Here is a 14,519-nt window from a genome sequence, read left to right on the forward strand (position 1 = left end):
AGCTGAGTCTGGCCGGGAACCGCGATCCTCCTGTCCCAGCCTCACAAATGCTGGGATCACAAGCGTGTGTCTCTCTACGCCTGGCTTAGGACCTTTGGTTATTTATCCACACATTTACTGGGCGTTCACCACAGCTAGACATTAGGGGTTGAAAAAAAAACAACAGCAAACATGTTCCCTGGTAGCAAGGCTCATGGTCTGGTAGAATTTTGGTGGGGTGTTTTAAGCACATAATACTTAGTGCCATAGGAGAAGTATGAAGAGTCACTCAGACAAAGCAGCAGCCGCTTTCAGATAGAGAAAGGGAGACTTCATGAAAGACACTGAAGAATGGGTAGAATTAAAACAGCGGTGGGAAGAACAACGAGCCAGTGCTTGGGGCTGAGTAAGGGTGAGATGCATCCTGGGTGCCGGAGCCAGCCGGCAAAAGTACGGGTTCTGAAGAGAGGCGTGAGGATGAAGAATTCAACTCTAAGAATTTGATTCTCAGAATATTAACTAATGTGGGGGGGCGCCAGCCCACTATTTCTACTGGCCGACCCCTGCTCCTGGGTCAGTATTTTCAGTATTTTCTACTGGTCGACGACTACTCCTGGGTCAGTATTCTCTATTGCGATAGTATTCTCTGTTGTGTCGACTTATTGGCCCTTGCTGGGTTTGATACCTACTAGCCAACGCCTACTTCTGGGTCAATATCATCTCTATTGTGCCGACGCTGGGTTTGTTTTTCCAGAGATATTTATACAGTTACAGGTCAATCAAGAGCCTCATGCTACCACCACCAGAATACAGTAAAGACCAATCCAAAGCACATATATTACAGGTAGGTTAATCAGCACCCTCGTGCCATCACCATCTGATCTCCCAGACCTTCCATTTTGAATTTTCCATGACCCCAAACCTTGTCGACTCTGGGCGAAGGACAGTCAGCTGAGTCTGAAATATTAGGAGAAAGCCTTAATGGCTCCCCACACCTGGGAATGGTCCTCTGTGTGGCAGGACCATGGGTAACCTGGCCCTTGCTGGGTTTGGTGGCACATGCCTGTGATCCTAGACTTGGGAGGCTGACACAGAAGGATCACAGGTTTGAGGCTACCTGAAGCAACATCGTGAGACTCAGCAAGACCCTGTTTCAAAATAAGAAGGGCGGGGGGGGGGCACTTTCTTCTGTGGCTGGGACTGAAGGAGGATGGGATAAGGTGGGACTGGATGATGGCAAGCCTTCGTGCCAGGCTGAGCCAGCGTGTCCATGATGCGGTGCTGCCACAAAGCGCGCGTTAGAACACGGGAGATCAACAAGGCGCAGGTGGGAGAGGACTGGACGCTGGGGCGCGGCTCGAGGGCAGTGTGTGACGCAGGCGCTCCTGCTCATGTTCAGGCTGTGCTGGTAGACTCAGTAAGCAGAGCGACAGGAGCGAGGCCTTGCGTTTCTCAGTTCACTAAGGGGCCGCTGGAATGCGGCTGTTGGTGGTCGGCATGTAAGGCACATTGTCAAGAAGATGCGAGTTGACTGAGGGGTATGTCCAGGGCAAGAGCATCCAGAACCAGCAGGACGAGACCAGTGAGTCTGTAAGCCAACTGAGCTAACCTGGACCAGCAGAGGGAAAGTCAAAATAAAAACACCAAACACCAAGTGGGTCCGTTCACTGAAGCTTCCTCCCCAGCGTCCACATACACAGGGGCCGCGGGCATCCCAGGTCACGTGCTCCCCACTTCCTGCTCCTATCCAGGGAAAGGCAAGCGTACCTCTTAGTCGTCGTCGTCGTCGTCCTCTGGGACGAAAATGTCATGTTCCTCAAGTAAAGCAGCAAAGTTCTTACTGATGAGCGTCCCCACATAGAGGAAGGGGATCACAATGGAGAACACACGGAGAAGGCCAAAGGACATCTGCAGAGGGTCAGAGCGGAGGCCTCAGCTCGAGTCCACTGTGGCGGAACCACAGGAGGCCGTGGCCCTCGAGCGTTTCCTCCTGTGGACCCCAGACTCTCCATAAGCAACTTAATTTTTATTTTATTTTTTCTGTACTAGAGATTGAACCCAGGGGCATTCTATCTCCAAGTTACACCCCTCAGTCCCCCCTTTTTTTTGTGTGGTGCTGGAGACTGAACCCAGGGGGGCATTCTACCTGAGCTACAACCCCAGCCTGATTTTTTTTTTTTTTTTTTTGGTGGTACTAGGGGTGGAACCCAGAGGCTTTCAACCTCCAGGCTATACTCCCAGACCTATTTTATAATTTTATTTGGAAACAGGGTCTCACTAAATTGCTGAGAGCCTCACTAAGTAGCTGAGGCTGGCTTCGAACCTGTGCGATCCTCCTGTCTCAGCCTCCCAAGCGCAGGGATTACAGGCGTGCACCACCACACCTGGCTCAGCCTGATTTTTTTATTCCTTTTGTGTGCGTGTGTGTGGTACTGGGGCATTGTACCTCCCAGCTACACCCCCAGCCCTAATTTTTAGTATTTATATTTTTTGAAACAGGGTCTGAGTTGCAAAGGGGCTCACTAAATAGCTGAGGCTGTCCACGAACCGCGATCCTCCCTTCTCAGCCTCCCAAATGCTGGGTATGCTTTAGTTTTTGAAACAGGGTCTCACTAAGTTGTGGAGGGCCTCACTAAGTAGCTGAGGCTGTCTGCAAACCCAGATCCTCCTGTATCAGCCTCCCAAATACTAGGATTCCAAGCATGTGCCACCACTTTGGGCCCCAGCCCTGTTTTTTAGTCTTTATTTTGAAACAGTCTCACTAAGTAGCTGAGGCTGTCCTCGAACCCAAGATCGTCCTGTGTCAGCCTTCCAGTTACTGCGATTACAGGAGTGCACCACCAGCCACACCCAGCCAGCAACGTAATTTTAAAGTCCCTGGGAATTCAGAGTGAGAAAAATAATTAGAAGAGATGAAGATTACTGTGGCCATAAAAATGGAAGCGAGGGAGCCGGGCATCGTGGGCACGCTTGTAATCCAGGACTTGGGAGACTGAGACCGGAGGATCACAGGTTCACAGCCAGCCTCAGCTACTTAATGAGCCCCTCTGCAACTCTGTGAGACCCTGTTTCCAAATAAAGAATAAACCGGGCGTGGTGGCGCACGCTTGTAATCCCTGCACTTGGGAGGCGGAGACAGGAGGATCACACTGGTTCAAAGCCAGCAGTTCTGGCTTAAGAGACCCTGTTTCCAAATAAAAATATAAAATAGGTCTGGGAGTGAAGCCCGGAGGTAGAAGGGTTCCATCCCCAGTACCACCAAAAATAAAGTAAAATAAAAACAAAATATAGAATAAAAAATAGGGCTGGGGATGTAGTTGGAAGGTAGAATGCCCGTGGGTGCAATCCCCAGATCCCCCCCAAAAAGAGATGCCAGAAAGAAAAGTATAAGGCAGCCTCGATATCTAAAAAGTAGGGCACAACTGCAAATTCTTGCAGATACCTGCAGTTAGATGAGAAAGTACCATGGTCAGCTCTACTTGACAAAGACACCACGTATATGAAAAGGAATTACAGAAAGATATGAAGAGAGGTTCTATAGTTTTCTAACAACTTAGTGAGACCCTGCCTAAAAATAAAATTTTAATAGAGCCGGGGCGTAGCTCAGTAGCAGAGCGCTTGCCTAACATTCAATAGACCCTTGCTTCGCTCCCCAGTGCAGAAAAAGAAAGAAAATCCAGCTGTTAACTGCACCTTCATGTGTCTTGCTGTGAAACCAGCTGTGGTCAACTGTGAGTTGCTGAGGTCAGACTAGCTTTGAGGAATTTTTTAAATGTTCCTATACAGCCCTGACGTCAAAAGACACACCTGTAGCCCGGCATGGTGGCCCACGCCTGTCCCCGCGCTTGGGAGGCTGAGACAGGAGGATCGCAAAGGTTCGAAGCCAGCCTCAGCAACTCAGTGAGACCCTGTTTCCAAATAAAATATAAAATAGGTCTGGGAGTATAACATGGAGGTAGAAAGCCCCTGGGTTCCACCCCCAGGACCACCAAAAAAAAAAAGGGGGGGGGCACACCTGTGTGTGATAAAAAGGAACTGTTTCTATCCCCTGAAAAAGATCCAAGGATATGTAGGGGAAAAAACCAGTACCTACTCAGTATCGTATCATCGAGAAACCTGGATGATGGGACTGAACCCCCTGCTCCTAGCACTCTGGCTCGAGTTTTCATTTGTAATTAACTGATTATAATTACCTACACACTTCTCATGACTATATATACCAGGTCACACCCGAGAAGATAGGGCCTTGCCCCACTTTGTCTCTGAAAGCCTTCCACAATTCAAGATTTCACCCTATTAACTCTGCAAGCAGCGATTCCAAGATCATCTGCTATAAACCAAAATAATCGACCCCTTAACGCAAAAATTTGTCCTTGGTCCGCCTTCCAGCCTACGAGGGTGCTCTGATTGGCCTCTCCTCCTGCCAATCAGCGCCCCCGCTCGCACTTCCCGCAATGATTGGCCTCCACCCCTTCGCCCCGCCTCCAGGCAGACACTCACTTTCACCGGCTTAGGCAAAATGGCGCCACTGCGGGTAACGATGACTGACCTCGACGGTACCAGGCTCCGACCTGAGCCACCCTGAACGGCGGAGACATCGCCACCTTTCCTCAAGCACAGTCCACTCCGAAGGGCCCCGAATCGGGCGGGCGCCAGCGCCGGCCAGCGAGCCGCTCCAGCCGCCATCTCCAGCTCCGCCCCTCGCCCGGGTGCCGCGCCCAGCGGCCCGCCCTGAGGAGGAGCAGGCCCGAAGTCTCGCGAGGCTTGTGGGTGCGCGCGAGCAGCTCAGCCCTCACGCCTGCGCAGTGTCCCCAGTTTCGCCTGCGGTGGGAAGTAGGCGTGGGTCGCCCGCCCGACGTGGTGACGTCAGGAGAGCCAGCCGACGTGCCATCCCCCGCCTCCCGGGCCCTGGGCAGGGGCAGTCACCCGGGGTGGGCGAGCAACCTTCAGTGTGCCGGTACCGCACTGCCTGGGGACTTAAATGAGCTCGAGGAACCAAAATTACTAATAATTTAAAAACTTAGCGATTGAATCGTATAGGAAACACTAACAATAGAAGAGTTAGCAAAGGTCGGTAGGACCTGGGTGCCCATACGACAGGTGCAGCGGGCAGAGGGCCTGCAGTGCCTGCCGCGAAGTGGACTCAAACAGGGTGGACCCCGGGGAGGGGAGGCCAGCAAGAAACCCAGGGCCCACGGCTGCTGGCCTCTGGCTTCACAGCTCTGGTGTGATTCTACGCTTATAAGAGACCCCAAAAAATTGATTGTAATAACTGAAATAAATAATACCATCTTCAAAACTTTATTTAATGCTGTAATTGTATAAAAACACTGTAACGGTAACAAAGATAGCAAAGGCCTGTAGTATCTACGTATAAAATAAAGTGCGAGTGGGTTGTGGGGCTCCTGTACAGGGCGGGAACGCCCTGCAGAAGAGGAGCAGGTGTACCTCTCAGGCGACCGAGCCACAGGCAGAGCTGGGCCTTGGTCCTGCTGCCCGACGCCCCAGGAAGGAGAGGCAGGTGAGGGGGCAGATTCGGTGTGCTTGGGAAGGGGCGTCTCTGGCCGGCACGCATCTTTCCACCAGCCACTGTGACAACATCCCTAAGGTAGCAGGCTGGCCCAGCCTCTGGTTTTGTCCACCCAGCCGTTCTGCCTTTCAGAACAGGAAAAAAAAAACACCTGGCAGATGCTGGGGAGAGTGGCAGTGAGGGTTCTTGGCAGGTAAACTCCAGGGGACAAGCAGGACTGTGACAGTTCCCAGATGTGGCAACTTCAGAGCAGGAACACCTTGGTGGGAGCCCAGCCAGGGGAGGAGGGTTTATCACAGAAGCCTGTGCCCACGCTTCTACAGTGCCCAGGACCGAGAACCAAGAAAGCAAACTGGCTCTTCCCCGGGGAGCCGCCTCCCAACCTCCTGCTTGGCAGCTTCTGGAGCTGGCAGCTGAGGACAGCTCAGGAAGGGTTTCTGCTGACGTCCAGGCTCCCAGCCCGCCCCAGGGCAATGTCCAGCACCATCTGTTGACAGGGCAGGCTGGGAGAGCAGAAGAAATCCCTCCTTTCTGGCTGAGGGCTCTCTCCTCCAAAGGCCCTGTCCAAACCACAAGATGGGAGGGTACCAGGTCTAATCTTCCCACCTCTCTTAGGAAGAACGGGGTCCAGAAATCCCTGTAACACAGTAAATACATCTACTTTCTCTGATGTCAGCCCCTCAAGCCAATACACAGCCAGCCTGTGCTATTTAAGGCACCCAGACTCCTCCCCATGGTGGATATGAGAGCTATGGAGTCAGGTGTGTAGGTCCAAGGTAGGACGGCCCGCTTCCATTCATTAGCACCCCAAGAGACCGCAGTCAGCGCGGTCGGAGACTCGGGTCTGCTCTAGGTTACTCTGCAAGCCACCTCTCCTCTCTGGGCCTTGGGGAAATAGAAGTTGGAAGTGAGGCAGGCATGGTGGCACACGCCTGTGACCCCAGTACATGGAAGGCTGAGAAGGAGCATTGCAGGTTCGAGGCCAGCCTCAGCAACTTAGTGAGACCCTGCTTCAAAGGAGAAAATAAAAAGGGCCGGGAGTGTAGCTCCGAGGTACAATGCCCCTGGGTTCAACCCCAGAGAGAGAGAGAGGTTGGAAGTCATACTCAGGCCCCTCCAGGTGCCAGGAAGGATCTGGAATCTGGAAAAGGACTTGAACAGTAGGAGAGAGAGACTCTCCCCTACCCCCAAAGGCAGCACTGGAAACGAGTAAACATTCAGCTCCTTGAGAAGCGCTGGCACCGAGTCCCGACCAGCAGGCCGGGCCAGGCCTCCCCGGCCCAGGCTCAGGGCCTGTCCCGTTGCTGGCGCCCCGGCGGGCTCTCCTGGGATCTCTGTTGCCACCCCCTTCTCAGCTCTACAATCTCCTGGCCGTACCAGTCATGCAGGGTAGAGAAGCAGGAGGTCTCGGGGGACACGGGGCTGTGCCCCTTGCTCAGGAGCAGGCTGGCAGGGCCCTGCAACTCCCCCTCGGCCGAGCCCCGCCCTGCGCGCTGGCTTCTCCCTTCGTCAACGCGACCCACGGGGCTGCCGTCCCTGGGGGGAGCGTGGCCATTCTCTGGCCCCGCAGACCGGTGGTCTGGAGCCTGCGGCTTCCGACAGCCGGCGACGGCCTTCTGGGCTGCGCGGCGATGCAAGGCCAGGCTCTGGCGGGCGTCCTGAAGCTGGCACTCCAGCTCCTGAACCACCAGGCGCATGTAGCCGAAGCTGGCACGGGACAGCGCCTTCACCCAGGCCTCCTGGGCCGCCTGCCCGTCCGCCGCCAGCAGGTGCGGGCGCACTCCCGGGGCGTCGAAGCGGATGGTGAAGGCGAACTCCTCGGGCGCCGGGGCCTCGGCCAGCTCCACCGTGCAGCCCTCCAGCACCACCAGGCTCAGCGGGGCCCGGGCCTCGCGGCTCTCGAAGGAAAACAGCAGGTTGCCCTTGAGAACAAACCAACATCTTCTGCCAGTGCCGCCGGGGGCGGGTGGAGCCCCGGGCGCCCCCCACGTGCGCAGGAAGCCCGTGTGGTCCGCTGGGGAGCCGCTCAGGGCATAGTGGGCTATGCTCCTCTTGTTCAGCTTCATGGCCTTGTAGGACTGTGGGCGAGAGGTGCCGGGTTAGGGAGGCAGGTGCCCGGGGAAGGGCGCCGCTCTGGAGACCGGGCCCCTGCGCGGTGGCCCCACTCGCCATCCTCGTGTACGAAATGGGCTAGGCTTCCCTGCCTTTGCTCCCAAAGGGATGTGGGTGGTCAGGCCGAAAACCGAGTATCGCCTGATGCAGTAGAGCCCACTGGGATCCCAGCTACTTAGGAGGCGGAAGCAGGAGGATTGCAAGTTTGAGGCCAACCTGAGCAACTTAGAGCTTATCTCAAAAAAAAAAAAAAAATCCAGGTGTGGTTGTGCACATCTGTAATCCCTGTATCTGGGATGCTGAGACAGGAGGATTGCAGACTCAAGGCCACCCTTGGCAACCAGCAAGACCCTATTTCAAAATAAAAAAATAAAACAGGCTGGGGGGGTGTGGCTCAGAAGTAAAATGCCCCTAGATTTAATCTGTAGTACCACAAATTAAATAAATAAATAAGTAAAAAGGGCTGGGGACATAGCTCAGTGATAAGAGTGCTTCTTCTGGGTTTAATCCCCAGTAACTCAAAATAAACAAAAGCTGAACACCAGAAGACTCAGAAAAAAAGATACACTTGTAATCCCAGTCCTTGGGAGGCTGAGACAGGAGGATCTCAGGTTCACGGCCAGCCCCAGCTACCACTTAGTTGAGGCCCTTTGCGACTCAGTGAGACCCTGTTTCAAAATAAAAAATAAATAGGGCTGAGGGTGTAGCTCGGAGGTCGAATGCCCCTGGGTTCCATCTCCAGTACTACAAAAATAATTAATTAAAAGTAAAAACTCAGACTGGGGGTGTAGCTCAGAGGTATAATGCCCCTGGGTTCCATCCCTAGAACAGCAAAAAAAAAAAAAAAAAAAAAAAAAAAAAAAAATGTGACCATAGCAGACCAGGTGGCAGGACCTTGACGTGTGTGTGTGTGTGTGTGTGTGTGTGTGTGTGTGTGTGTGTGTGTGTGTGTTGCTGGGGATGCACCCAGGGGCATGCTACCACTGGACTACAGGGGCAGTGATCCTCCTGTCTCAGCTTCCCAAGTACTGGGATCACAACCATGTGCCACTGTGCCCAGCTTTGACGTGGCATTGATTGATTGTTTGACTGTGGTACTGAGGATGAAGCCCAGAGACATTCTACCCCTTAGCTACATCCCCAGCCCTTTTTGTTTTATTTATTTATTATATTTATTTATTCATTCATTCATTCATTCATTTTGGTGTTACTGGTTTGGAACCCAGAGGCATTCTACCCCCAGCCCTCTTTTTATGCTTTATTTTGAAACAGGGTCTCATTAACTTGCAGAGGGCCTCACTAAATAGCTGAGGCTGGCCTCGAACCCAGATCCTATCTCAGCCTCCCAAATGCTGGGATTACAAGTGTGTGCTACTATGCCCAGCTTTATGTTTTATAGTGAAACAAGGTCTCCCTAATTTGCAGGAGAGGAGAGGGCCTCACTAAGTTGCTGTGGCTGGCCTTGAGTCTGCCATCTTCCTGCCCCAGCCTCCCAAGTACTGAGATTACAGGCTTGTGACGCCACGCCCAGCTGAAGCTTGGCCTTTTTTTTTTTTTCAGTACTGGGGCATTTTACCTCTAAGCTACATCCCCAGCCCTCTTTTTTATTCTATTTTGAAACAGGGTCTCACTAAGTTACTGAGGCTGGCTGCGAGCCCAGTCTCTTGTTCTCATCCTCTATAGTACTAGGATTACAGCGTGAGTCACCACGCCGGGCCCCAGCCCTATATTTTAATCTTTATGTTGAAACAGAGCCTCAGTTGCTGAGGCTGTCCTTGATCCTCCGGTCTCAGCCTCCCAAGTACTTGGTTACAAGCGTGCGCCACCTCACCCAGCTAGACATGGCTTTTTAAAACCCAAAGAAATTGGCCCCTGCTGGGCCGCCAATCCCACGGAGACCACCTGCCTCTGCCATCCCCTAACTTGGGGTGCTCTCCACTCTAAGGCTGAGGAAAGCCCTCTGGAGCTCCCAAGGCCTTCCTGGGCCTCTCTGGCCTCTCTCTGGTTACAGCACGGTTGTCCTTACTGCGAATCTTCAGCATCAGGACCAAATGGGGCGTGGGGAGGGGGCTGCTCACAGCGAGAGTGCAGATGGGGGCCCTCTCCATGAACAAGAGTGTGGCACAAAGTCAGGGTGCGGCCCAGAAGGACCAGCCACGGCCACGGCATGCTGATGCCCGGGATCGCATCAGGCACCCAATCCCAGCGTCCCTTGCTCAGGGAAACAGATCCGGGGCACTGAAGGGGCACTGCCGGAGGCACATGGCGCTGGGACCCGGTCCTCATTCCCTCCCGCACACTTGGGGGCAGGCTTGGCGCCCTAAGCTTACCATCAGAACTCACAGGGGGAGGGCAGGGCCTCTTGTCTGGCCACACAGCTCAGCCGCCTGGTTCCCAGGGAGCCTGTAACACAATTCTCAAAGGGTGAGAATTCCTCCGCTGCCACCCGGCCCAGTGGGACCACCACCTCCTCCAGGGAGCCCTCCCTGGCCCCTGGCCCCGCCCGCCACCCAGGCCAGGCACGAGGGAGCCACTCCGTCCCCCTCCTGCTGTCAGGTCGCCACTGTTAGCTCCCGGCCCCAAGGCCCCACGGCCCACGGCTGGGTCAGCGGCGGGCGCCCCGGCCCTGCTTCCCCTCTGACTGGCCACACAGCTTAGCTGTAGCCTTTCATGTAGTCACCTACCCAGAGAGCGCTTGCCTGGAGGCCCTGGCCACCCAGGGGCCTGACCTGACTGACCAGCAGTGCCTCCCTCTGGTTTGGCCTCTCTGTCCCATGTCGCTCTCATTTCATTTACAGGGCTGTGCCCAGCCCCAGCCCGTCTAGGGCTAGCCCTGGCTCCCAGAGGATCCCTGTACCCGACGCCCTGCGGCTCCGGAGGCCCTCACAAGTGGCTGGCCTGGATCGGTGGGGATACATACATGAGTGGGCAAAAGAAAGTACCTCGCTGGCACTTGCACATTAAACGCTTGTAATCCCAGCATTTGGGAAACTGAGACCAGAGGATAGTGGGTCTGGAACAGCCTCAGCTACAGCAGGCCCTTCAGCAACTCAGTGAGACGGTTTCAAAAATAAAAAGACGAGCCGGGCGTGGTGGTGCACACTTGTAATCCCTGCGCTTGGGAGGCGGAGACAGGAGGATCGCGCAGGTTCGAAGTCAGCTGCGTGCGCTGGCTTAGGCGACCCTGTTTCCAAATAAAAAATATAAATAGGTCTGGGAGCGTAGCCCAGAGGTGGAAGGGCTTCCAGGAACGCCAGTAAATAAATAAATAAATAAATAAATAAATAAATAAAAATTAAAAAAATAATAAGACTAAAAAACAGGGCTGGGGGTGTAGCTCGGAGATACAATGCCCCTGGGTTCCATCCCCAGAACTGCAAAAGAAAGAAAGAAGAAAAGACAGGAAGGAAAGAAAGAAATCCCGCCCTCAGGGTGCCTAGTGGGGAAGACAGACCACAAGCAAACCAAAACAAATGAATACGCCAGGCGTGGTGGTGCACACTTGTAATGCCAGTCCCTGGGAGGCTGAGACAGGAGGACTGCAGGTTAGAGGTCAGCCTCAGCAAGCAGTGAGACTCATCAACCTAAGCCAGACCGTTTCAAAACAAAAATAAAATAGGGCCGGAGGTGTAGGTCCAAGGGAGAATCCTCCCGCGTTCAGTCCCCAGCACCACACACACACACACACACACACACACACACACACACACACACACACACACACACACACAGAATGTAATGAAGTCAGCTAAATAGTCAATGCAGTAGTGAGCAGCAGGAAGCCCGGGTGGGGCGGTGGAGGGGGCCCGGGGGCCCGACGCCCAGGCCCGCCGCCCACCCGCGCCCCCGGCCTCGGCGGAGGAGCTGGGCGCGGCCACCCTCCGGCCCGCCGCCTGCCGCCCGCTCACCTGGCGCCCACCGGCCACCGCCCATGGGTGCTGCAGGCCGGGCGATCGCCGCGCTACGTGGCCGCGGGGGCCGGAGACCCCGCCCGCAATCCCGCCCCGCGCCGCCGCAGGCCTGGGCCCGCCGGGAGGGGGGGCGCCCGAGCACGGGCGGGGCCGCGGGGCGGCGCCCCAGCTCCCCACCGCGCCGCCCTTCCCCGGCAGACCCTCCCCTCGCCAGCCTGGGGTCCGGGGCCCCTCCAGGCCAGACCCCGCCCCGAGCATCCCCAAGGCGAACTCCTATGCAGCCTGCGGAGCCCTGCGGGGCAGCCGACCGGCTTCTGGGGCCGCCCCAGCTCTGCGTCGGGAAATTAGCCATTTCTGCTTCTGCCGCCCCCGCGGGCCTGCAGCCTCCTCTCTGGGTCCCAGGTTCTGCCCGGGTGGGTCCACGCCCGAGCCCGGAGGCCCGGGGCTCCTCCGCGCACCCACCGCCCAGGCCCCCGGGCCGCCTAGCACAGCCCCGGGCAGTGCCCGCTCCAGGAAACCCACACTCCTGCGTTTATCTCTGTGTACTGCTCTCTTACTAAACTCCATTCAGTTGCATAAACTAGAATAAGTGTGGCGGGTGACAGCAGCGTGGCGGGGCTGGAGGCCTGGGAGGCCCGCCCTCGCCTGCAAGTTGGCTCCCTGATGATAGGAGTGGGCACCAGAGGCCAGTAGCTTTCTTGGCCTACAGAGGAAATGGACAATATATATATTTTCTTTTTTTCCAGTAATGGGGGTGGAACCCAGGGGCATTCTACCTCTGAACTACACCTCCAGCCCTATTTTTTTATTCGTGTGTGTGTGTGTGTGTGTGTGTGTGTGTGTGTGTGTGGTACTGGGTGTGAAACCAAGAGGCTTTCTACCTCTGGCTATACTTCCAGACCTATTTTATATTTCATTTGGAAACAGGGTCTCACTAAGTAGCTGAGGCTGGCTTCAAACCTGTGTGATCCTCCTGTCTCAGCTTTCCAAGCGCTGGGATTTATTCTTTATTTTGAAACAGGGTCTCACTGAGTTGTAAAGGGCCTCACTAGCCGGGTGTGGTGGCGCACGATTGTAATCCCTGCACTTGGGAGGCTGAGACAGGAGGATCTCACAGGTTCAAAACCAGCCTCAGCTACTTAGTGAGGCTCTCAGCAACTTAGTGAGACCCTGTTTCCAATTAAAATATAAAATAGGTTTGGGAGTATAGCCCGGAGGTAGAAAGCCTCTGGGTTCCACCCCCAGTACCACCACCAAAAAAAAAAAAAAATAATAATAATAATAATAATAATAATAAATAAACAAACAAATAAATAAATAAAGGGCCTCACTAAGTAGCTGAGGCTGTCCGCGAACCATGATCCTCCAGTCGTAGCCTCCCAAATGCTGGGATTACAAGTGTATGCCACCAGGCCCGACTTTATCTACCTTTCTTTCTTTCTTTCTTTCTTTCTTTCTTTCTTTCTTTTGCAGGTCTGAGGATGGAACCCAGGGGCATTCAACCTCTGAGCTACACCCCCTCCCCTGTTTTTTATTCTTTATTTTGAAACAGGGTCTCACTAAATTGCAGAGGCCTCAGCCTCCCGAATGCTGGGATTACAAGGTACGCCACCAGGCCTGGCTGAGGTCACCATTTTAAACAGACTGGTCTCAAAAAAACATGGTGGTCAGGTCTATACCTACCAGTACTTGAGGCTGAGGCTAGAGGGCTGCAGGTTCATCAACCACAGAGCCAGACTTTCTGCAACCTAGCAAAAACTTGTTTCAAAACAACAACAGCCGGGCCTGTTGGTGCATGCTCATAATCCCAGCATTCAGGAAGCTGAGACTGGAGGATCATAGTTCTGGGACAGCCTCAATTACTTAGCAAGACCCTGTTTTTTCAAACTAAAAAATAGGGCAGGGTGTGTAGCTCAGAAGTAGAAGGCCCCTGGGTTCCATCCCCAGACCCACACACAAAAAAAAGTAAAATAAAAAAGTAAAATAAAAAAGTCTGAGCCGGCATCGGAGCCTGCTGTGAGGCAAGGCCGGTGCTGGGGCCTCTGAGGCCGGGATCTGAGCCTGCCTTGAGGCAAGGCCAGTACTGGGGCCTCCGAGGCCTGGATAAGAGCCTACCGAGGGGTTAGGCCGGTGCTGGGGCCAGTGAGGCCGGCATCGAAGCGGGGTTAGGCCGGTGCTGGGGCCAGTGAGGCCGGCATCGAAGCCTGCCATGAGGCATGGCCAGTGCTGGGGCCTCCAAGGCCGTGATCGGAGACTGCCGTGAGGCTAGGCCGGTGCTGGGGCCTCCAAGGCTGGGACCGAAGCCAGCTGAGGGGTTAGGCCGGTGTAGGGGCCAGCGAGACCAGAACCGGGGCCTCCCATGAGGCAAGGCCGCTGCTTGAGCCAGCGAGGTCTGGATCAGTCCACTGAGTAGCCAGGCCACTACTGGGGCCATCAAGAGTGGGATCGGTACTTGCAACGCAGCATGCACAGAGAAATATCGTAGAAAATATAAATCAGACGCTTCTCTTAATCAGCAATAACCAGGAGGAAAGGGGCAACAGGAAGAGGTTGAGCTATAGAAAGGGCCCTATAGTGAAGCAACTAATGTGACCAATCAGAGGGTATGTAATACTGGAGGACGGAGCCTCTTTAAAACGCAGGAGGTACATAAACAAATGTATCAAAGTAAATCACCAAAGAAGCTTGGGATGGAGGGAGGGGGAGGGAATGGGATGGGGGCTGGAGGAGGGCTAATTGGATGATGTGTGCTTGTATATCCTCTCAAGTCTTGTACTCCAATGTGATTGATATATGACTACAATGCACCAATTTAAAAAATTAATTAATTAATAAAAAAAAAAGTCTGAGCCGCTGAGCCGCTGAGCCGCTGAGCCAGGCGTGGTGGCGCACACTTGTAATCCCAGCATTTGGGAGGCTGAGACAAGAGGATCCCAGTTGGCAGACAGCCTCAGCTACTTAGTGAGGCCCTCTGCAACTCAGTGAGA

The 14,519-nt window shown here is 54.4% G+C and overlaps 2 protein-coding genes across 2 annotated transcripts; both read right to left on the minus strand.

Moving 5' to 3' along the window:
* Nucleotides 1-1,749: 1,749 nt before the first annotated feature.
* SMDT1 (single-pass membrane protein with aspartate rich tail 1) lies at nt 1,750-4,665 on the minus strand (the record flags this gene model as incomplete). Its single annotated transcript, XM_080706342.1, has 2 exons — nt 1,750-1,887; nt 4,480-4,665. The coding sequence occupies 2 exons, from the start codon at nt 4,663-4,665 to the stop codon at nt 1,750-1,752; spliced, it is 324 nt and encodes a 107-aa protein (XP_080562468.1).
* Nucleotides 4,666-6,795: 2,130 nt separating this feature from the next.
* On the minus strand, nt 6,796-9,999 carry PHETA2 (PH domain containing endocytic trafficking adaptor 2; the record flags this gene model as incomplete). The annotated part of the gene is made up of 2 exons (XM_080704769.1): nt 9,952-9,999; nt 6,796-7,587 (listed from the first exon to the last, which is right to left on the minus strand). Exons 1-2 carry the CDS (start codon nt 9,952-9,954, stop codon nt 6,796-6,798), a joined length of 795 nt encoding a protein of 264 aa, XP_080560895.1. The 5' UTR covers nt 9,955-9,999.
* Nucleotides 10,000-14,519: the final 4,520 nt, after the last annotated feature.

Source organism: Muscardinus avellanarius (assembly GCF_963383645.1).
Source record: "Muscardinus avellanarius genome assembly, chromosome: 11".
Taxonomy (NCBI): Eukaryota; Metazoa; Chordata; class Mammalia; order Rodentia; family Gliridae; genus Muscardinus; species Muscardinus avellanarius.